The 21,144-nt window shown below is 56.8% G+C and overlaps 9 protein-coding genes across 9 annotated transcripts; 7 read left to right on the top strand and 2 right to left on the bottom strand.

Moving 5' to 3' along the window:
- Window positions 1–2,943: 2,943 nt before the first annotated feature.
- Window positions 2,944–3,247, top strand: VTJ04DRAFT_6243 (uncharacterized protein; the record flags this gene model as incomplete). Its single annotated transcript, XM_069364443.1, has 2 exons — window positions 2,944–2,973; window positions 3,032–3,247. 2 exons carry the CDS (start codon window positions 2,944–2,946, stop codon window positions 3,245–3,247), a joined length of 246 nt encoding a protein of 81 aa, XP_069218269.1.
- A 2,598-nt stretch (window positions 3,248–5,845) lies between these two features.
- Window positions 5,846–7,539, top strand: VTJ04DRAFT_6242 (uncharacterized protein; the record flags this gene model as incomplete). Its single annotated transcript, XM_069364442.1, has 3 exons — window positions 5,846–6,951; window positions 7,015–7,461; window positions 7,518–7,539. 3 exons carry the CDS (start codon window positions 5,846–5,848, stop codon window positions 7,537–7,539), a joined length of 1,575 nt encoding a protein of 524 aa, XP_069218268.1.
- Window positions 7,540–8,115: 576 nt separating this feature from the next.
- On the top strand, window positions 8,116–8,565 carry VTJ04DRAFT_6241 (uncharacterized protein; the record flags this gene model as incomplete). Its single annotated transcript, XM_069364441.1, has 1 exon — window positions 8,116–8,565. One exon carries the CDS (start codon window positions 8,116–8,118, stop codon window positions 8,563–8,565), a length of 450 nt encoding a protein of 149 aa, XP_069218267.1.
- Window positions 8,566–12,014: 3,449 nt separating this feature from the next.
- Window positions 12,015–13,178, top strand: VTJ04DRAFT_6240 (uncharacterized protein; the record flags this gene model as incomplete). Its single annotated transcript, XM_069364440.1, has 2 exons — window positions 12,015–12,078; window positions 12,142–13,178. 2 exons carry the CDS (start codon window positions 12,015–12,017, stop codon window positions 13,176–13,178), a joined length of 1,101 nt encoding a protein of 366 aa, XP_069218266.1.
- A 623-nt stretch (window positions 13,179–13,801) lies between these two features.
- Window positions 13,802–14,843, top strand: VTJ04DRAFT_6239 (uncharacterized protein; the record flags this gene model as incomplete). Its single annotated transcript, XM_069364439.1, has 3 exons — window positions 13,802–13,965; window positions 14,037–14,243; window positions 14,339–14,843. The coding sequence occupies 3 exons, from the start codon at window positions 13,802–13,804 to the stop codon at window positions 14,841–14,843; spliced, it is 876 nt and encodes a 291-aa protein (XP_069218265.1).
- A 445-nt stretch (window positions 14,844–15,288) lies between these two features.
- Window positions 15,289–16,002, top strand: VTJ04DRAFT_6238 (uncharacterized protein; the record flags this gene model as incomplete). Its single annotated transcript, XM_069364438.1, has 1 exon — window positions 15,289–16,002. The coding sequence occupies one exon, from the start codon at window positions 15,289–15,291 to the stop codon at window positions 16,000–16,002; it is 714 nt and encodes a 237-aa protein (XP_069218264.1).
- A 95-nt stretch (window positions 16,003–16,097) lies between these two features.
- VTJ04DRAFT_6237 (uncharacterized protein) lies at window positions 16,098–16,537 on the bottom strand (the record flags this gene model as incomplete). Its single annotated transcript, XM_069364437.1, has 2 exons — window positions 16,098–16,274; window positions 16,355–16,537. 2 exons carry the CDS (start codon window positions 16,535–16,537, stop codon window positions 16,098–16,100), a joined length of 360 nt encoding a protein of 119 aa, XP_069218263.1.
- Window positions 16,538–17,035: 498 nt separating this feature from the next.
- On the top strand, window positions 17,036–19,777 carry VTJ04DRAFT_6236 (uncharacterized protein; the record flags this gene model as incomplete). Its single annotated transcript, XM_069364436.1, has 4 exons — window positions 17,036–17,128; window positions 17,208–17,641; window positions 17,693–19,106; window positions 19,166–19,777. The coding sequence occupies 4 exons, from the start codon at window positions 17,036–17,038 to the stop codon at window positions 19,775–19,777; spliced, it is 2,553 nt and encodes an 850-aa protein (XP_069218262.1).
- A 354-nt stretch (window positions 19,778–20,131) lies between these two features.
- VTJ04DRAFT_6235 (uncharacterized protein) lies at window positions 20,132–20,917 on the bottom strand (the record flags this gene model as incomplete). Its single annotated transcript, XM_069364435.1, has 2 exons — window positions 20,132–20,244; window positions 20,329–20,917. 2 exons carry the CDS (start codon window positions 20,915–20,917, stop codon window positions 20,132–20,134), a joined length of 702 nt encoding a protein of 233 aa, XP_069218261.1.
- Between the last annotated feature and the right edge of the window lie 227 nt (window positions 20,918–21,144).

The raw sequence follows: 21,144 nt of genomic DNA, 5'->3' as shown, positions 1-21,144 counted from the left end.
GTTTGATTGAGTAACCCTTTATCAAGATTTATCAGATCATGCACCTCCGTTATGGAGTTGCTGATGGATCCCCGAGTTGCGTTGTTGATAGAAGCCACATGCAATTCTAAATTCCCGGGGACCGAAGCAAACAAGAAAATCGAACCATCTCCCCACGACGCCCCTCACAAACCTTTGCGGCTTCCAGACGTCCAGATAGCTCCATGCAGCCGACCTTTTTCGGAGATCTCGCCCATGCGGACCACATGCACCCCTTTTGTCCGTTAACGTTATCAAACGTGGGTGGTGTAAACATGTGTGGGTGTCAGCTCCTGGCCTCCGATGCTCGTGTTTGTATGAAGTCCGTATTGGCCTTCGGAGGGAACTGGCTCGGCTGAAGCTTGTTTTTTTTGTTGCGCAGCCGCTGGGTCGGAGCATGAGGGCCTAGATGGGCGAGCGAATGGGTTTAGATGGATGGACGGAGAGATGATGCTGGAGGGTGTGAAGATGTATCTTGTCTGACCCGTGTCCATAACAAAGTCTTGGGCGGTTGAACCGTTTGTTCGTTTCCTGGCCAGTCGCTTGCCGGGCCGGTGACCATGCGTGTGATGAAGCAATGGGTGGCTGGCAAGCCGTTGGACAGCCCCCTTCTCTGTCCGCACAGAGTGCTCCGTGCCTATGGCTGGGTGCTACTGACCGTCCCTGTCCCCCCAGAGAGATCTGCGTCGCAGGGCGGCGTTCTGGCGCGGCTGAACCCGCGCCGGATCCTGTTGGCTCACTGTCAATGTGTGTATGTATGCACGGCAATATATACCAGGGTGGCATATTGCTTGGACGGCTCAGTGACGCACGGCTGCCAAAGCCGGTTCCAGGAATCGACCTGCACGTCCTCGAGGAGCCAGAACCCCTAAAAATTAAGCCACATCTCTGTCTTTTTGTGCCCAAATTTCGGGTGATTGCCGTGATGCATGACGGTCACGACGACGGAGGCATTCCGTACATGATGTATGTACGTACTTCACATAATAGCATCCAGGCAGTTCGTGATGGAACTTTTGGGCTCTGGCACATGCGCAGCCGAGTGCGAGCCTGTTGGTTTGTGCAGCGCCCCCGGCGGAGGACCAATGGGCTGACCAGTGGAGAAACAGAAGTGCCTCTGCTGGACCTGTCAAGACCCCGTTCTCCGACACTTCTCCGCTGCACCGCAGCATCTCCCCTCATCCTCTGCGGTCAGTCGATGAGTGAAAGCTGGGCCTTTGGGCTGTCGATCTGCTCGGTAGTGGCAGTGAGCGGCAAACGGCGTGCACACAAAGTCGCATGGGATGGGTTGAACCGGGTCAGACGGAGAGACATCCCATCGCAAGCGTAAAAGGTGGCAGCCAACCACGGCGCCGCAGCGGACTGCCACTGTCGTTCCCACGTGTCACGAACTCGGCTGTTGCGCTGCGGTCGCCCGACCCCGACCGAAAAGCAGAGCTCAGCTCCTGCAGCGTGCTCTCTTGGCAGGCCGCACATCTCGCTATTCCTGAGCGGACAGTGGTTCAACGGCGGCCGTCATCAGCCGGATAATCGTGTGCCTTGATGGCGGCTACTAGTGACTGCGTAGGTGGCCCAGCTGTTGCGCAGAAGCGAGCTTGTGTGGCGTTGGCGGCAGAGCGACCTGTCAAAAGTCAGCAACATGCCAAAGGGATGCAAGCTTCCCGTCAACTCCGAATGCTGCTTCGTGCTCCAAGCAATGACACACCATGCCGCGACAGCACCATGTCGCGGACCATTTGGGAATGGAGGAGCGAGCAGCGGGGGTGTGCTGTGGAAGAGCCGGAGAAGAGAACGAAAAAGGAATCTTTGGCATTCCGTCAACGTCAGGCCGGGGCGGTTGTGTCCAGGTTCCCCGGCGTCCCAGCGGTTGCTTGCTTGTTGCATGCTCCTCCATCACCAAGCCATGTCTGGGATAGGGTCTGAGCACTCTGTCCATGCCCCGCTCCACCGGTGTCGACCATGGAAACGCTCGGGCCATGGTCTCCTCGGCACTCGAAGGCCTGGCAGAGGACACGACTGGGAGATTCCCGGCATGGAAGTTACATTTGTGCACCGACCTGAAGGCACGCGACAAACCCCAAAAACCGCCGTCGTTCGTCCGTAGGGTGGTAATACAGCACGAACTAGCCGGGCAGTGGGAACGCCCGCCGTTTCACATTCAAGATCCATGGGCATGGAATGGAGAGTGTCGCCGAGAGAGATAGGTTTCTTTTCCTCGCGGGTCCCGTCGTCCTCTGGGCCTCGTGGACGGACTTGGTCGGGACGTCGCGTTGACGAAGAAGCACTGTGTCGTCGTTCTCTGTTCCCACCCGACCCCGCATGAATTGCGAGTTGCCGACAGTCTGGTCGAGTCTGGCGTCTCAGGAGAGCCAGGAGGGCCCATAGAAGCGGCTGTTGAGGAGGGGATATCCCGTCTTCGACACGGCATATCTTGGGAGAGGAGAGATGAGATGAACCCGAAATAGCGGGGTCATCCCATGCGTCCGACAGCATGACCACCATTGTTTTCGCTCTTTCGGTGCCCGACGGTGGATGAAATGGGATGACATTGGATGTCAGAGGTGTGAAGGAAAAGTGGACTGTTGATCGGAGAAAGGAGAGAACGCAAATCAGCCTTGCACCACGGCGGTTTCCCCTTCTTCTCTTGGACTGGCCGAAGCTTCCAATTCTAGGTTGAAGTCTCCTGTACTTCGTATCGTAAAGGAAACGACAACCAAGCCGTGACTGCCTGGATCAGAGTGGTGTGAGGCAATGTGGAAGTTACTACCTACCCACGAGGAAGGCGCTGGCTCGGCTTGTGTCCATACTACCAAAGTACAGCATGTGGCGAGGCAGGTGCAACAAACAACCTAAGTCAGTGACTACCGGCGCCGGCGTTGATATGTCCGTTGATGCTCCGACTTTTCACCTAGTTGCCCCCACTCAATGCCCGCCCAATTCTCCCGAATCTCACCAGTCCGCTTTGTCTTCACTTCATCGTGATCCACGATTGCATTCTCTGCTCCAATTCCAGATCAGCCCCCCCTGTCCTCCGATCCGCTTGCCGGCGTCCAGCCCTTTTGCCGCAAGCCTCACAAGCGGGCACCGAACAAAAGCGCCGACAAGCATTGATGACAAGCACTGCGACTGGTCCATCATCTTGCACTTTCTCCAGTGGTCCGGCCCCGAATCGTCATGGTTGATCGACGTGAAGCCGTGGCGCTTCCATGGGTCCAAATCCATTTCGTGACCGTGACCGACCGTGGAGTTACGAGATCCAAACACGATCAGTCTGTCCAGATGACCCAAGCCAAGACTGTTGAGCCGCGGCCTCTTTTTTCTTTCCACTGGAACTTTGTGCTCACATTGACCCAGAAATTCATTTGATCCATCGACGGAATATTGGTAACTACAAGCACTAGCATCTGGCGCCCGGCGTTACAAGTCCCGGATTTCAACGGATCACATTTGCGGACCAACGTTGCTCTACTGCGGTGCGCGCCTGGTTATCCACAGCAGGCTTTACCTCCTTTGGGAAAAGTTGATGGCCTGTCAAAACCAGGCGAAGGGCAGCGTTGCACCGAGGCAGTTCGCCCTGCGCCGCCTGCGATCCCGAGTCCTGCGTCAGCAGCCAGCACACCCAGCAGCGCTTGGCTCTCACAAACAAACGCACCATGCACCACTCATGGCCACGGAACTTCCAGAACAAGCGAAACGTGCGGGACGCCTGGGCCGATCAATTTGGGGCAATGCCTCGGTGGCAGCATTGTCCAGCATGCCATCGTCAGTTATTGTCAAGTTACGTATGTACACTACTACGCCTTGACGACGGGGGATGAATGGACGGCGCCAATTTCTTCAAGTCCCGTCATCCTTCGTCGTGTCGGCTTCCAGAAGACTCAAGCCTGGGATGTCCTGTTCCGGACGCAACACGGCGCAGACCCATACGTGTGTTTCTGCTCCGCTGTCTGTGGAGATGGGCCGCCAAAAATATGGTCCGCTTTGCGGCCCGATTTCCCCATCGTTGGTCGGCCGTGACGCTGGGAAAACCCCGGACGCTGGGCAATTTTCCCGATCCAGGCGACGCCATCCATATTTCTTGGCGCCCGGCTTCCTGGGGTGTCCGTCAACAACCCTGGTCCCTGCCCCTGGCTGGCACTCCCGGCGCCCATCACCACACCTTCCATTCCAGCCTCTTATCTTCCCGAACCCTTTTTTGCCTCGTGGTTGACGGGCCCTGTCATGCCGGGGGGTGTAGCTAAACTCTCAACGAACATCCCACGCGCTCGCACCCGATCTCCAGGCTTGTTGACCGGGGACCACTCCCACGTTCCATGGCAGCCAGCCAAAACCGCAGGCAAGAGACGATGAGGCATGGACAAATGTCAAGACACCTTCCCAGGCCGTCCGTGGGATAATCGCTTGCTCCCCCACCCCTAAGGCGCTGACATGACGTTCACTTGTTGACTTTTGTTGAGGTCCCTGCCTCAGCCGGCAGGGCGGGGAACCGGGGGATCATCGCCAGCTCTGGCTGTCAGTCCAAGACAGTCCACTGTACGGTACGCTGTGCATACCTACACTAAGAAGCAGCGTCACGGAGCAGGTCCTCGTATGTATGTCCTGTACATAGTCCGGTAAGCAACCACGGGAGCCTGTTCTCCTGTCCAGGTTGCAGGATCTCTGGCACCCGGTCGCCCAGCCCGCTTTCGCTTCCCCTTTTGTCCAGAACTGCATGCGGCCTCTTGAGACCGCAACGCCATGCCGCACTGCCGAAAGCCATGGGCTCGGACTGCGCTAACATCCGTCTTGCTCCAGCTGTCCGACAGGGGCAAGGACAGGTGAAGACGCCTCGACCGTAGGACCCAGCAGCAGCCGAAACGGCAGGCGTGGGCGATCCTGGGCGAGACTGACGAGCAGCATCCATCGGGCCGGGTTGGCCTAACACGCCATGTTCCGCCAATTTGTTCACCGGTACGCTAGCAGAGCAATACCGCGGACAGACACACCACCTGCTTCTCAGCTCCCCGCGGACCGTTCCCCCTCTCCCTACACGCTGCCTTCTTACCGGGTCAGCGGTTTGCCTGCTCGTGGCATCAAGTCTCCGTTTCGTCGTCTGAGAAGGGACAGCATTGGTTGGCCAGTTCAGTAGCAGCAGCAGCAGCAGCAGCAGCAGCAAGGAGCCAGTAAGACATACTAGCAGACAAACCTCCCCGTCAGACGATCCAGACCAAGTTCAGCATTTGCTGGCTCTTACGTCCTCTTCCTCTTTGCCTCCTCTTGTTCTTGCTCTGCCTCTGATATGCTTCCGGAACTCTCCTATTCGAATCCCCTTCTTCTCCCCACCAACCCTTTCATCCCGGCTTGAACGCTCCTTATAAGCTTGCCTTTTCCTGACGCACAGCAACCCGGTCAGTGTTTGGACGTTGCGTGCTGCACCCTGTCTACTGGGCCCCATCCACACCCCCCCTGCTTCTCCGTGTGCATCTTCTGAGACCTCCACCAACAGATCGCTTGCGCATCTCGCAGTTAATTGTTCAATTATCCGGGGATCGGTACCCTCCTCTGGCCAAGCTTGCCTGAGGGGTGTGTGACCCATCGACTGCGCCGCTTGTGTACAGCCCTGACTGCCCACGTTTACCCGGCGAATATCTATAGTACTGCCCGCCGCCCACTGTAGCCTTCGTCTTGCTCCCACCACTAGTTACACCTCTTGGACTGTTGGTGTATACTCCTTGGAACACGCCTGCTACATCCCCGGGTATCCCGTTGTCGGGAGGGAACGACAACAAACACTCAGACAGCCCCTGTGCTTCAACTGATGTCCAGCACGTCGACAGCATCTATCTCAATGGGGTTTGCAACCGTCCTCGAGCCTCGATTCCGCCCTGCCGCTCCAGACACGCCACCAGAGTTGCTCACGCCGGACTCGGCTTCCTTTCCCTTGCGGCAGTCGGAGGACAGGTCGTGGAATCCCCGTGCTCCTCCGTCTCCGCCTATGTCCAACTATGAGCCGGCCGCCAGGGCAAACGACATGTCGTCGTCCGGCAAGGAGAAGGAGGCTTCCCCCATCCGCCCCGACTCGACTACCGAACCATCAACCGCACCACGGCGGGAGACATTGCCGCCCCTGAGCAGCCTCTTTGGACCGCCCTCGCAGATCCCTCCTCTTCACCCTCCTCTCGATCGTCCGGCTCCCTACCCGGGTTCCTCGCCTCTGGAGCCCCCTCTCAGGCCACCCATCAGCTCTTCGTCCTACTTCCCGTCCCCGGCCTCGCAGCCTCCCCGGAGCTTGCTTGACTCACGGTACCAGGACCGCCCGCAAATCCCCCCGTTGTCCCGGGTGTTCCCGGGCCCCCTCTCCCCCGTGCCGCGTCAGGAGCAGCGGCAGGAGGCGAGGCAAGACTACTACTCATCAACCAGCCAGTGGCCTACGCCGCAGAGCGAGTCGAACCGTGAGTATTCGCTCGGCAGCCGGGACTCCCAGCAGTATTACCAGACATCCCCGGACCGCTATTCGTCTCACCCGCCACCAACCAGCCGGGACGATGGTAGGAGGAGCGATTATAGGGATCCGGCTCCACAACCGCCAGCGAGCCAGAACCCACCTTCGACCCCGACCCCGCCAGCCCCTGCCGGCGTCGAGGTTCCGCCTTCGAAAGATGGGCTGGGACCCAAGATCTGGACGGGAACTCACTTCTTGCCTCGGTTCGTGCGTGCGGCGGAGGTTCCGGGAGAGGGAATGTGCTATTTCTACGACGATGGGAGCCATTGCAAGACGGTCATTGATGGCGAGGCTGTCAATGCTCACTGGGGTGTGACGAAGGCCGGGAAGCCGAGGAAACGACTGGCCATTGCCTGCGTCACTTGCCGCGAGAAGAAGATCAAGTGCGATCCCGACTATCCGCGGTGCCTGCAGTGTGAGAAATTTGGTCGTGTTTGCAAGTTTAAGAATGCGTAAGTTGCAAGGGACTCCTTTAATTCGACCCTCCGTATGGTTCTAACGCTCAACCATCTTAGTCCTCGTGGCGGCCACAACAACAGCCACAACAACACCGCCAACAGCACCCGGACCACGACGTCTCCTGCCACTCCGCCAGCGGAGGCCGACGACATGCGGCGCCTCCCTCGCCTGCCGCCCACCGATCTCTCCACGGCCCCCAGGACCGGCAGCCACTCGAGCGACTCTGTCTCTCCCCGAACGACCATTCGCCCAGCGAGTCCGACGGATCCGGCAGGCCCTCCTCGCAAGCAGGCTCGCGTCGGCTATGAGCATTACAGCCCGTTGTCTGGGAGGAGGTCGCCGTTGCTCCCGCCGCCGCCGCCGCCGCCCGCGCTTCCGACCACGCCGAGCGATGCGCCCCGGCCACCTGCTGCTTCGTCCTTTTCCTGGCGCCCGGCATCCGATGTTCCGGTGCTGCCCCGGATCCATGACGATGTGCTGAGGCGCTCGTGGCAGACCGAAACGTAAGTTTTCTGATCGCAGATTGAAACCAGAGCTTGACATTAACATGTCACATTAGAAGGCCCGACGCTCGCGTATAATAGTCTCGTACAACATGACCTGGGATGGGATGGGCAATGTGAGGTTGCGAGATCAACCGACTTGCCACCCCGTCACTGGTCTAGGCCATGTCACTTAGGACACACGAAGTTCCACGAGCCTCGGAATCATGACTCAGCAGTATGAACGGATACGCCATGGGTTGGTTGGGAGACCTCGACGACCACAACGGAACGACGAGACGACTCTCTGCCGATGGCCCCCCAAAAGAAGTGGAGGCAGCCACCATCACCGGCTGTTCGCCGACCCGTCGGAGTTGCCCGTGGCCGCGTGCGCGGGTATGGGAGGGACTTTCCACAAACGAAACCCGGGAATGCGATGGGGCGGACGACTCTCTTCTGGGCTAGGCCGCCCTACGATGACGGCGCTTCACGAAGAAACGGCCGACACTTTGACGACACGCACGACGGATACAGCAACACTGATATATCATTATAATTCGCTATTTTCTACGCGCGCATTCCCGAGCAGAGGATGGTGAATAGGAGATCCACGAGGGAAGTAATTGGAGGGATGGAAATGCGGCGGCAGCATATACCGGGACGAACAAAAAACAGATGGCTTTGGGCGGGCGGACAACAGGACCGGTGGGATTGTTCATATCTCTAGCCGGGCATATTTTGCCTAGTTCTTATTTTCTGTTTTCTCTCGTTCTCTCTGTTTTGTTTTGCTCTGGGCTTTCTATCTTCGTTTCTTGCCTGTTGTTATCTCGCATAGTTGATTTCTTTTGTTTTTTTTATTTCATTTGTCTGGTGGAGGATTTTTGGGAGACGGCGCAGTTGGCCTGGCATCATTGCATCATCATATCTTGGGCGTTTAGTTGGCTTGCTGTTTTTTGTTTGGTGTTTTTCGCTGTCTTTGGAGTCCCGGCACTGCTGGGATGGGAGAGTGACGAATCGGATGGAGCACAACAGAAGGGGGAAGTTGGTTTTGGTTGTGTTCTGGCTTCATTTCTTGTCCATACTGTTGCTGCTGTTGTTGTTGTTGCTACTCCGCCATCAGTCTAGCGTTGTCTTGCAGCATCGAGCAAGTATCTGTATTGTATTGTCTATACCCTCTGGATTTACTCAATTTACTTACGGCTTTTTGGGTATTTCCAAACTGCCTACCTTACCTATCCATTCAGGTTCCATCATTGCTCATCGCCTGCTTCGGGTGCCGCCGTGGTTTGAAGAAACATCGTATTCCGAGTTTATTGGATGTCATGAATTGCAGAGACCACACCAAACTGTCGCCAGCTTTGGTAAGCACTTGCCCGGTTTTGATATGCCGAAGTGAGACGGGATTTCACATCAGATGGCTCGCTCTGCTGGGGCTCGTCAGCGGCCACCTACCCGACCTACCTGAGGCAAGGGGGGTGGGATTTCCTCCTTCTTCCATCCATGTCTTGGTGCTGTTGGTGTGCCGGGCGAGACAATGGGACTCTGACCACCTCACCAGAACCGGGAGCAAGCGAGCTTCGAGCTTCGAGTCCCTACGGGATAACGGTACCAACACAAAAGCCCGTTCTGCAAAGCATACATGCATGCACCTGACCGACTGTGCCCGGGAGCTGCAGTCCAACAACGTCGAGTCCGGGCCGCATTTCCTTACGCAGTCTTTTGCCACTTTCTTTTCCATATGGGAAACAAGACGTAACATGGCTACCTTAGGGATGTACATCAGCAATCTCCGTTCCTCCCGGTGTGGTGTGTGTGTGCGGAGAGAGGGAGGGTCACACAAGGCGTAATACCGCTTGGGGGCCACCGTTTGGTCGCCACCAGTCAATTTTGCTTTCCAGCCAATCTATTCCTGCGATCTGTTTATCCTGGGATGGTAGGTATGAGGTAATGGCAAGGTAGGTCAGGTGAGATTCCTTAAGTTGGCAACAGGTGAGTACCTTACCTGACCTAGGTAGATGAGGGGTGCGACGAGGCGAGGAGAGTGTTGGCAGTCAGTCAGTCAACCTAACCCCGAATCCCCCGGTTGGGGGTGCGCAACAAATGCCTCTCTCCCATACTACCCACCCGTGGTGTGTGTATGGACATACCGAGACTCAGGGAGTTTGACTACCGAAGGCACATGCACACACAAGACACACTCTTTCAGGACATACCGACGGCATATGAAAAGGACGGGCCTGCCTGTCGGTGGGTTGAGGGGCCCAGAGTGCAGCGCTGTGCAGTGCCGACGCCACCCACCCTTCTTCCTGCTTCCTTCTTGAGGCCACCCAGCCCTGGTTTGGATGGGTTGGGTTTGGGCTGGGTTGTGCATACCTAGGACCTGCCGGTCGTGGCTGGACTGGACCTAGGCCCCAGGTAGTAGTTCGAAGGGCCTTGATGGCGACGTAAATGGACTGTTGTCGCGAGCAGGACGGGGAAAGGGGTGAATTTGATGCAAGTTTGCTGGTTCGGTAACTACCTGAGGCAAAGCTCGTTGTTTGTTGATGGCAGCAAAGTCCGCAGGAGCTTCTGGTACGTGTGTATGTACATACAGATCTGATGCGAGAAGCACTGATCACTAGACTAGCTACAGACAAGCCTCAGTGGTATATGCAGGAGAACGGAATATGCCATAGTTAGTGTCCTGTGTAGGTTAGGTAGGGGAGGGGGTTTGAGATTCTAGGCCCGGAGATACGCAAAGAGCTTCAAGTTCAGATCGAGTATTAGAAGCGAAACGGAAGTGCCGACACCGATCTTGAGAGCGGGCTAGCGCAGGCGCGCGCGCATGTGTGTGTGTGTTGTTTTGTCTCGTTAATCGAGCGTTTTGACGTGCCGAGTTGCACGGACATGCACGGCATTGACAAAACGTTGGTTTGGGAGAAACTTGGCCTTGAGCGAGCGAGACAGGATAAGACAAGCGAGCAAGCGAGGCGAGCTTCTTGTTTTGTCTTGGTTCCTGGCGTTGGTTGATGGGGGGGTTGATGCATGAACTGACACACAGAACAGGCTTGGTGTGTGTAGTGTACCTATGTTCAGAGTAGGAGATCTGAGAGCACGCGGCTCGGCTCGGCTCGTGGTGAGGAGCCCCCCTCACTTGAACATCATCACCCCCGCGTCTTGGTTGAGATCAACATCCATTACTACGAGTACTAGGGGAGTGAAATTGAGGCAGGCCCCTGGATCCAAAGTTCTTCCTGACATTTGACGTTCGTCGGATGTTGCCGTCGTGAGAGTTTTTACACATTGCCTGCCAGCCTGGGAAATCCCGCAGCAATAGCTTGCATATGCCGGAGACCTCCGCTACGGCAGAGAGGGGACCTTGATGAAATGGATACGGGTCTGCTGCATGTGCTGAGGAACTACTACACAGTAGACACCTTGTCATCGGCAAGGCTGTGGCGCAGGGCTTTTCCAATCCCCGATCCCGAGGCTTTTTGTGTTGTTGAAGATCAGTGGCGCTTGTGAAAGAGCCGTTAACGGCAGGTCGAGCGGGATGTCTGCCCCGGCTAGCTGGTTACCGGGCCTGAAGGAATGGTGTGTTTCTTTTTTTTCGAACCATTTGTGTTCAAGTAAACAAACCTGAAGTTGTTGGATACGAAGTGCATACTAAGTACATACTACGGAGTATTTGTCTGTGCTGCTGGTGTTTTGGAACGTCGGTGAAATTGTGGCAGGTTGCATTTTCGTCCGATGTGTTTTTGCCACACGAGCTGAAGATGAACGCCAAAACCGGGATTCAGACCCTGGCTGGCTTGGGACGAACGTGCGGCACTGAAGAGACGATCTGCAATGGTCTTGGCGTGAGATGGGCTGGGGTTCTAGTCGCATTCTCGAAGGTTGCCGTTTTTGGAGGGTGGGGTGGAAAAACGAGAGCAGGGGTGGGTTTAGCCACATCCAGAACGCCCCGGGAGGTGGCTGCGGAGTGGAGATTGTCATCATCGAGTGGCTTGTCACTCTCACTGTCACTTCACTTTGAGATTGATGAACATTGCCCGGATGAGTTGTGAGAGTGAGCCAGTACTACCTCTATTCACACCTCATCAACAATAATGGACTACATCAGTTCAGACAACCACGCCAATAGACGCCACAGTTGAATTGTGAAAACACAGCAACACACACCAGCAGCGTTCACGACCCAAACAATCCGCCTTCAGTGCTGGTAACACACCGTTCGAGCTGCACAGGGCCGTCATCAAGCAGTCAACCAATATCACACTGAAACTCGCATAATCACTCCTGTACATACCCAGGAGTTAACAACAACCACCACAGTTGTCTCCCCTCATTGGCCCAACACACAAGCTCGCCAAAGGGATCTTGCACAGCGCTGGTTCTGTTGCGCGGCTGCGTAAGCGCGTCAAGCGCCCGAGACGCGCCAGCTGCCTCACAAGACAAGATTCTCTACTTACGGCCGATTTACTTCATAGATTGTCATTCGACAGCGTCTTGAGGTGGTAGCTGGGGAGGGTGGTGAGGCTGAGCTCGTCTCTGCTCTGAACGTAGAGAGAGAGTGTGGTGTCCAGGAAAGAGAGATGTCTCAAAAACCGTCATCCCGTTTTCCCTCTCGGCCAGTGGCCCAACTCCTGGGCTCGAATGGTATATTTGTCTTGCCTCAATCTAACCCCAACTGATCACACCGCTGACCATACATCCTCCCAGGCCCCGTCCACGCCCTCACCTACTCCTCCTCCCCCGGCACTTACATCCTCACCGGCTCCTCCGACCGCTCCATCCGTCTGTACAACCCGGCTTCGACCTCCCCCGTCTATCCCCCCTCCAACACCATCACCTCCCGTCCCCAAACTGCCCCACCTCCGCAAGGGAAGCTAATCCAAACCTACACCCAACACTCGCACGAAGTCCTCAGCCTGGCCGTCTCCCCGACCAACGCCCTCTTCGCCTCCGCGGGCGGCGACCGCGCCGTTCTCCTCTGGGACGTCGCCACCGCCCAGACGGTCCGGCGCTTCGGCGCCTCGTCGACCGCGCACTCGCACACGGGGCGCGTCAACGCCGTCACCTTCCTCGGCGGCGGCGAGGACGTTGTCGTCTCCGCCGGCCTGGACTGCACCGTCCGCGTGTGGGACGCGCGGTCCAACAACCCGCGTCCGATCCAGGTGCTGTCCGAGGCCAAGGACGCGGTGACGGCCCTTGCCCCGGGGGACGCTGAGATCCTGGCCGGCAGCGTCGATGGGAGGGTGAGGAGCTACGATATACGCATGGGAAGATGCGTGGCGGATACGTTCCCCGCGAGTGTGACGAGTGTGTGGTTGGCGAGGGACGGGAGGACGGTGTTGGTGGGCACGTTGGATAGTAAAGTTCGGTTGATGGATCGGAGGGATGGGAGTTGTTTGAAGACGTACGAAGCGCAGGGGAGGAGGAATGAGGAGTTGAGGGTGCAGAGCGTGCTTGGGGGTGGGGAGGGGTGGGTGGTTGCTGGGGATGAGATGACCGGTTCCGAGACAGAAGGCAATGAGGGGAGGATATGGGCATGGGATGTGCTGACGGGGAAGGTGGTGGCTAAGGTAGCGGTGCCGTGGGGAAGTGGGAATGAGAACAGGAAAAGGATTATTGGGAGGGACGGCAAGGAGAAGGAGAGGGAGAATGTGGTCAGCTGTATCGCGTGGAGAGATGGCGGGTTTGGGGATCAGTTTTGTGCTGGTGGCACCTCAGGGGTGGTCACTGTGTTTGGTGTCTAGATCGACTGCTACAGCCATACACTACTACATTACACTAATCCATTGAGAGAAGCAAAGCCTGAACCGTTTCAATTGAATTCCGCGATTGATACCTAGGCGTCTACTTGGATCTCTGCTGACTGTCAGTCTGTGTTGTTGGGACTGTCGTCCCCTGATGAAACTAGCCAAAACAGGAAAAGGGGGTTCCTGGGCGGCTGCCACCAACTGTTTATTTGCACGTTGCCAGCCGTCAATTCCTGGTTGAGTTGGCACCAACAAGGGTGTAGCCGGCAGTTGAGCATCTCGGATCGACAACAAAGCCGCGAAGCTCCAGAATTGCGGAGCCCGTCTCGAATCTTGGACTTTTGTCTCCCGAGACGCGGCGCGAGCTTTAACTCTTCGCATCCTCATTGCAATCCGGTCCGTCTTCTGACTCTTTCTTTTGGCGCCGTCGACTTTGGGCGCTTCCCACGGGATTGACAGGCTTGTCGCTCTCTTGTCAGTCAATTGCTTTGATTGCTGTGTTCCGCGGCATCCGAGGCCAGTTGTCTCTTTGGCCGTGCCGTGGCAGACATTCTTTCCCCGTCCCTGCTTCTCCCGGCCGACGTCGACGACGGCATAAGCCATCGATAACGACAACAAAGATGGGGTGGTTGACGACATTGTCCGGGTACATCACCCCGGCCTTTCTCATTCTCTCGCCGCTCCTCTCGTACAGCGACCAGGCCTACTCGATGTACCGCAACCGGTCCAGCGCCGGGTTTTCGCTCGACATTCCACTCATCATGTTGGTTGCGTCGTTCATGAGGTATGTTCTCGCCTGGCTGCCGTATCCATCGCATAGACACGTCCAAATCTGACAAACGACCCTTCCGACAGGATCTTCTACTATCCCGGAGCGAAATACGATCGAGCTCTCCTGATCCAGTCCTTCGTCATGGTCGGCATGCAGCTCATCCTGCTGAAGATCGGGCTTGACCACCGGCCGCCGCCGTACGCCAAGGGCGGCGACGCGGCCACGCCGTTTTCCCGGGTTCATGAGACACGTCGTCCGTTCAACTTTTGGCAGTGGAGGTCGCCAAAACCGTGGGTTCCCCCGATGCGTCCAGTCTTATCTGAACCATTGCAGCCGCAAACTTGGAAAGAGATAAACGGCGCTGACACACACCGTCTTGCTCCAGATATTGGCAATTTCTCCTCGCCCTCTTCATCAGCCTCTGCCTCTGCGAGTTCCTCCTGGCGCCGCTGCCGTGGATCTATAGCTCTTACTCGCCTCTGATCGGCTTCATCGGTCTCGGCGTCGAAGCGGTTCTCCCCATCCCTCAGATCCTGGCCAACCACCGCTCCCAGTCTTGCAAGGGCTTCCGCGTGTCGGTCCTCGCCAGCTGGCTGATCGGCGATGCCATGAAGATGTTTTGGTTCTTCACCTCCAAGACCACCATCCCCTTGGCCTTCAAGCTGTGCGGCACGTTCCAGGCGTTCTGCGATGCGTATTTGGGCATTCAGTATGCCATGTACGGCGATAAGGAGACGGGTGCTGCGGCGAAGGGACATGGGCATGGACACGGGGCTTCGTGGCAGCATCATCAGGGCCATGAGCTCAAGGCCAATGGCTTTAGCACGGCCAGCCTCCATGAGAATAGGCCCGGAAGGAGGACGTCATCGGCTGCTGAGAGGCCGATATGATTGAATACATGGCATAGGTACCTACCTAATGAGACTGATGAGATGATATGATGGGAAAACATTTGATAGAATATAGACTTAGGGACTGCTATATACTTAATTAAGAAGTAATGTCATGCCCTCCAGAGTATGATAGGCTTAAGCAGTGCGTACATGATCAGTGTGCTCGTATTGTCCTTGTTTTGTTGATATGGCTCAGATATCAGGAAGTACTGTACGGAGTCACTGACCCAAACCCGAAACCCATTCAGGTGGGCCCCCGCTGGGAACTTCCGTTGCATTCAAGCACTGCGCTCGTCATCTCAACTTCACACCTCCACACTCAAGACATTGTCCAACCTACTTATACTTAGCAAGAGAAACCCGGAGCTCCAGGCTGCAGGCCCAATTTCTTCAATTCGAACCAAAACACTCATTTTCGGCCCAGTGAATCAAATCCCTCGCCATGGCGCGTCCTAGTCTCTTTCAACACCCTCTTCGGTCCCTGGCCCGGTCTCTCATCAGAAACCAGCATACCGGTCCCAATCCTCCGCAACCCCGTTTCACACAACCCAAATTTCAACAACAACAACCACTGCCGCCAAACCTGGGTCAAACCACCCCTCCCTACCCTTCTGCTACCCAACCCTCATCCCCATCAGCCAGCCAACCGCTCACCCGCCTCGACCGGCTCATCTCCCGGCTCCCCCGCCGCTTCCAGCCCGCCGCTTCCCGCCTGCGCAGCGCCCCGGGAAAGCACATCACTGCGTTTTTGATCCTGCACGAAGTAACCGCGGTCGTACCCATCCTTGCCATCTTTTCTGGTTTGCACTACTTCTTCGGGGCGAGCGGAGGAGGCGCCAAAGAAGGCGAGAAGGACCTGGTATCGTGGGTCCTGGACCACTGCGCGGGGTACGTGTCCGAGGGGATTCGGCGGTGGGAGAAGTACCTTGTGAAGAGGCAGATGTATGGGTTTGACGACGGGAAGATTGAGGGCGAGGAAGGGGTGTTGCGAAGGTGGGAGCAGGAATCGAAGTATCGGGTGGTCGTGGAGCTGGCGGTTGCGTACGCGGTCACCAAGGTGTTGTTGCCGGTCAGGATCGCGGCGAGTTTGTGGATGACGCCTTGGTTGGCGGGGGTGTTGGGGAGGGTGGGGAGGGTGTTTAGGAGGAGGGGATGAGGAGGAGGAAGAGGAGTGAGGGGGTTGGGAAATGGCTTGATCACTCTTGTTCTATGCTCTTTCGAAGTTTATCAACGGTTCAGGGAACATCTCTTTCATGAGAATCCCATGGCCTGCTTCCACCAGCCCGAAATCCCTCTTTGCTCCATGGCATCGGCAAACTCGGCCGTCGACGTCACTTCAAACAAACCTGTCCGGGCTTCTGGTTGGGCAACCTCTGCATCGATAGGGGCCGGTTTGGAGGCGAGCTGGAAGTCTTTATATCGTAACCTCTGGTTTTTGTGACATTAGCTGGCCCCGTTTCTTGCCAATTGGCCAAGCCTGTGATAATGGTCTTTTTTATCCAACACACCTGGACAGTTTCGACCCAATTCTTCACAGCATCCTCGCTGCCCTTGCAGTACATGATCCCAGGACACCCACCACTTCGGAGAAGGGCAAAGCAGCCAAGCTTGCTGGCTGCTTTACGGAGGTGGGCTACTTTTTTGCGGGAAGTGATGTGGTGAGTCCTGATCAGGGCGTGGAACAGGGTCATTGTGGGAACACCATCGCTATGTTGCCTGTCGAGTCTGTTGGGGATTGCTTCCCGTTTTATAGACTTCAAGGTTCATTGAGTCGAGGTTAAAGAGACACTTGAGTGTTGAAGACCGAAATGGGAAGAGTCTTGGCATCTTTGAAAGACTCCACACCCGCGCCGAGGGTTGACCAGGGGTTTAATGGGCTCTGGTCATGTGCAGCGCGGTTGCCTCGCGTCGAGCCTCACGCTGCCCCACACGGTCATTTTTGGTGGGCTGGCGCGTCTTTCTCCATGCACAAAACACCTGCCTGCACCTGTCACTCCTTCTTTAGCCCATTGCTTTTGGGACTGCTCATTTCGACTCTGCATTCTCCAAAAACAAACTCCTCGCCATCACCGCAGGGCATTGCCTTTGACAGGCAGCTTTCTCTTCCCAACTCGCTCTGCCGGTGGCCGGCTTTTGATGGAAAACGCGTGTATTGAAGCGACGCGTCGCAGCGTGTAATTATCGTCAAAATGGCCGACGGAGAGAAGCAGCCGGGCTTGTTCAACGCGTGTTTTATTGCCTTCGTCCAGAGCAAGTCGTTGACGAGCTCGGTCATCGCTCAGGTGAGTCACAACTATCGCAATCACCTCCAAAATCCCCGTGGTTGCCATCTAATTGCTCACCAACCCCACTCCGAATCAGCTCTCCGAGGTCGTCAAGAGCCGTGGCGCCGAGGTTTTGGAACCCGATCACAATGGCTTGATCCGCATTCACGAGGCCACCCACATCGTGTCCAACACGATCGACTTTGAGCAGTACTCGGAGGCCCAGGCCATGATGATCCCCGTGGTGAACTCGCTCTGGATCAAGGCCTGCATCGCCCGCAACCGCCTCGCTCAGGTCCGCCCTTACTCTCCGGATCCGCGCATGATCTTTTCCAACGTCATCCTCACTTGTGCCGGCCTCCCCTTGAACGACCAGGAGAGCATTACCGGAGCCATTATGGCCCTAGGCGGGATGGAGTCGAAGGATCTCTCAAAGCAGACCACACATCTCTGTGCCCTGGATATGAGCCATGAGAAGTGCCAGGAGGCGGTGAAGAGAGGGTTGAAGTGCAAGATTGTGCTGCCTCATTGGTGAGTGCGGATTCTAGGCCTGCTGTTGAGAACTGTGACTCACCCCTCTAGGTTTGACGACTGCTTCCGGTTAGGCAAGAGGATCGACGAAACGCCGTATCTCCTCCCAGATCCCGAAATCCTTCGCAAGGCACCCGAAGAAGCCGTCAAGATACCCTCGAGCCAGCAGATCCAGAGCGCCGCGACTCCGAACCCGAACGGACCCTACGAGCCGGCAGTGCCCGAGAAGCTGGTTGTTTTCGCCCAAAAGAAGGTCATGCTCTCGACGGACCTGCCCATCAACGCCATGTTTCGGAAAGCCCTCGAGGACAAGATCAAACGGAGCGATGGAGAAATTGTCGACGATGTGGCAAACTGCGATATGTTCATTTGCCAGTACCGGGACGGCACGCAGTACCAACGCGCAGCACGGCTGGGAAAAGATGTTGGAAACCTGGCTTGGCTCTACCATCTGATGGTGCACAACGAATGGACGTCTCCCTTCCGGCGGCTTCTGCACTACCCGATACCGAGGCACGGCATTCCGGGATTCAAGGACATGCGGATTACCGTCTCCAACTACGGCGGCGAAGCACGTATCTATCTCGAAAACCTCATCACCGCGGCTGGTGCCACTTACACACGCACCATGAAGGCTGAGAACACGCATCTCATCACGGCCCGCATGCACAGCGAAAAGGTTGAGGCGGCCAAGGACTGGAACATTGAGATTGTTAACCATCTCTGGATCGAGGAGAGCTACGCAGCATGCCAGGTCCTGCCGCTCACGAACCCCAAGTACCGGCACTTCCCGCCGCGGACGAATTTGGGAGAGGTTATTGGCCAGACATTCCTTCAGGAGCCCATCCTGCGGGAACTCTACTACCCGGGCGGCGAGGAGGAGATGACGGAGACCGCCAAGTTGAAGAAGAAGATCAACGAGAAGGCGCAAAAGAATGCCCTCACTGTTGGTCTCGACAGGGACTTCAGTGTGATGCAGGACACCAGCAGCCCGGCTCCGCCGGCATCGACGTCGTCAGCACGGAAGAAGAGCGGGGGCCCCGTGCTCGGGACGTTCCAGACGCCTGCCAAGGCGCGGCACATCCGCTCCGGCAAGGAGAATGATACGCCCTCGGTCATGTCGAGCGCCAGCCGCAGCGCCAAGGCCCAGGCGCTTTCGAAGCTGCACGACCTGGCGGGCGATATTGCGCTGTATGAGAAGGAGAAACAACGCACGGGGAAGGGCCCGCACGCGGTCTGGGGTGGCAAGCGCGCGGCGGACCAGCTCGACAAGGAGCGCGCGGCGCAGCATTCCAGCCCGGCCCCTAGCAAGGCACCGAGGACACATGACGATGCTGAGGAGGAGCAGGAGAACAAACGGCCAGCCAAGCGGCCGAAGCTTGCCCTGCCCGAGGTGGACATGCGGATTTGCTTGACGGGATACAAGCGGTGGGTGGAGAATAGGGCCTCGGAGGAAGCGGACAGGGTAAGTTATCCCGTGGGGTGCTGCGTCCAGAATATCAAATGCTAACCCGTTGGTTACAGAAAAAGCTTCGCGCGATGGGCATCCAAATCGTGCAGGACAACGCGCCCTGCCACTACCTCGCGGCGCCAGGCATGGTGCGGACGATGAAGTTCCTCCGCTGTCTGGCCAAGGGTCCGACGGTTATCAACTCTTCCTTCATTACGGCCTGCATCGAGACCGGAAAGCGCCCCGACCCCGAGAAGTATCTCTTGCAAGACAAGGCCAATGAGGCGCGCTTTGGCGTCACTATTGAAACTGCTGTCAACCGGGCGCGCGCCAACCGCGGGAGGTTGCTCTGGGGTGTGCCCATCTACTGCACTCAGGAGATCCCGAACGGGGTTGACGCGTTCAAGAACATCGCCGAGGCCAACGGGGCGATATTCAAGGTTTACCGCGCTCGCGGGTGGGCGACGATCAAGCCGACCTCGGAGGAAGAGGACGGCGGGGCGGAGCCGGATCCGGTGTACCTCCTCAGCGGCTCGTCGCCGGCGGAGAAGCAGCTCTGGCCCAAGTTTAAGGAGATGGCGATCCGCGGACACATGGAGCCGAGGATCGTCAAGGCAGATTGGCTGCTGGATGTGGCCATGAGGCAGGAGATGTTTTTTGATAAGAAGTATTTGTTGACCAGTTAGATGGTCGGAGATCTCCCGTGTTCGGAGATGTGGGTATGGATGAGGAAAAAAGGAAATGGAGGGTTCGCAGTGTCGTGGGTGGTAGCATGGCGTTTCGGGAGTGTCTGGGTTTCTGTTGTCTGTCTGCCTGTCTCGCATTGGCGATTATCGGAGTTTCGTCATCATGGTTGTTCGAGTTTTGTTGGAGGATGATTCGGTCGGTTGGCACATATATCCCTCCTTTCATCCTTTCCTTCCCTTTTTTTAGGTAGCGTCCTCGTGTTGGGCCTCTATGTATGGGTAGCAGCCGGCGTTGTGGAGCTGGCCATTAGGACATTATTTAAAGAGTGTACCAAGGGAGTAGGGGTAGGGTCATCAAAAGAACTTGACGCCCAAAGAGTCCTCGTTTCCAAACACTTGCGCCTTGCCCCGTTTCACCAAGACTTGTAACGCTTTGAGCAGAAGCTCTTGATCCAGACCGTGGAATTCTATGTCATTGTCAGCTACCTGATGTCACCCATCCTGTGTGACGAATGAATGAAAATATGAAGAAAGCAAGAAGCTTAACTTACCCGTCCCACGACTCCCATCACCCTCAACCAACTCGAACACGGTCAAGACACTCCCCTTCTGGCCCGTCGCGTCCACCCACCCCTCCACCAGCGCCGCCCACTCCTCGGGCGTCCGCCAGTAGATCCACGCCATGCCTGTCGCCCCCGACCCGGCAACCTCTCCGGACCGTGACGGTGCAGGCGGAGGTGAGCCGCCTACGTACTCGGCCCTCCCGTCCTTGCGGAGGAAGTCGATCACCTCGCGGATGTCGGCGGGAGAGAGGCGGCGGTTGATGCGCTTGTTGTGGAAGAGGTCGGTGGTGTCTATTTCTAGGCTAGCAGTAGGAGAAGAGGCTGCTGCTGCTGCTGCTGTTGTTGTTGTTGTTGTTGAGGTAGGGGGAGGGGGAGGAGGAAGTTCGCCCGGGTTGGGGTTCATGGTGATGCCCTTCTCGCCGGACAGGGAGAGCTTGAGGATGCGGTGGTGCCGGCAGTAGGCGAGGACGAGGGAGGACCATTTGATGAGCTGGGCGTGGTGGGTGGTGAGGTTGGTTTGGCGGGTGAAGAAGGGGGGGAAGTGGTATTCGGGGGGGAAGGGGAAGGGGGTAGTCATGGTGGTGAGTTGAGTTGGTTTCCGGGGGAGGGAGGTTGGTGGTGGTGGATGGGGATGGGATGTGGTTGTAATAGGACTTGGTTTGGGTTGGTATAGGGGGTGGTGAGCTGAGGGTGTTGAGTTTACTCTGTGAAATATGTTGTTTGTGATGAGTGATGATGCAAGGCTCGTGAGGGTTGGAGGTGAGAGAGCAGGATGGAGGGGTGAGTGAGGTGGGATGTCCAGGG

The sequence above is a fragment of the Mycothermus thermophilus genome (assembly GCF_041956435.1).
Source record: "Mycothermus thermophilus strain CBS 625.91 unplaced genomic scaffold VTJ04scaffold_4, whole genome shotgun sequence".
NCBI classification, from domain to species: domain Eukaryota; kingdom Fungi; phylum Ascomycota; class Sordariomycetes; order Sordariales; family Chaetomiaceae; genus Mycothermus; species Mycothermus thermophilus.
Note: the sequence above shows the minus strand (reverse complement) of the source record. Positions and strands in the feature narration are given on the sequence as shown.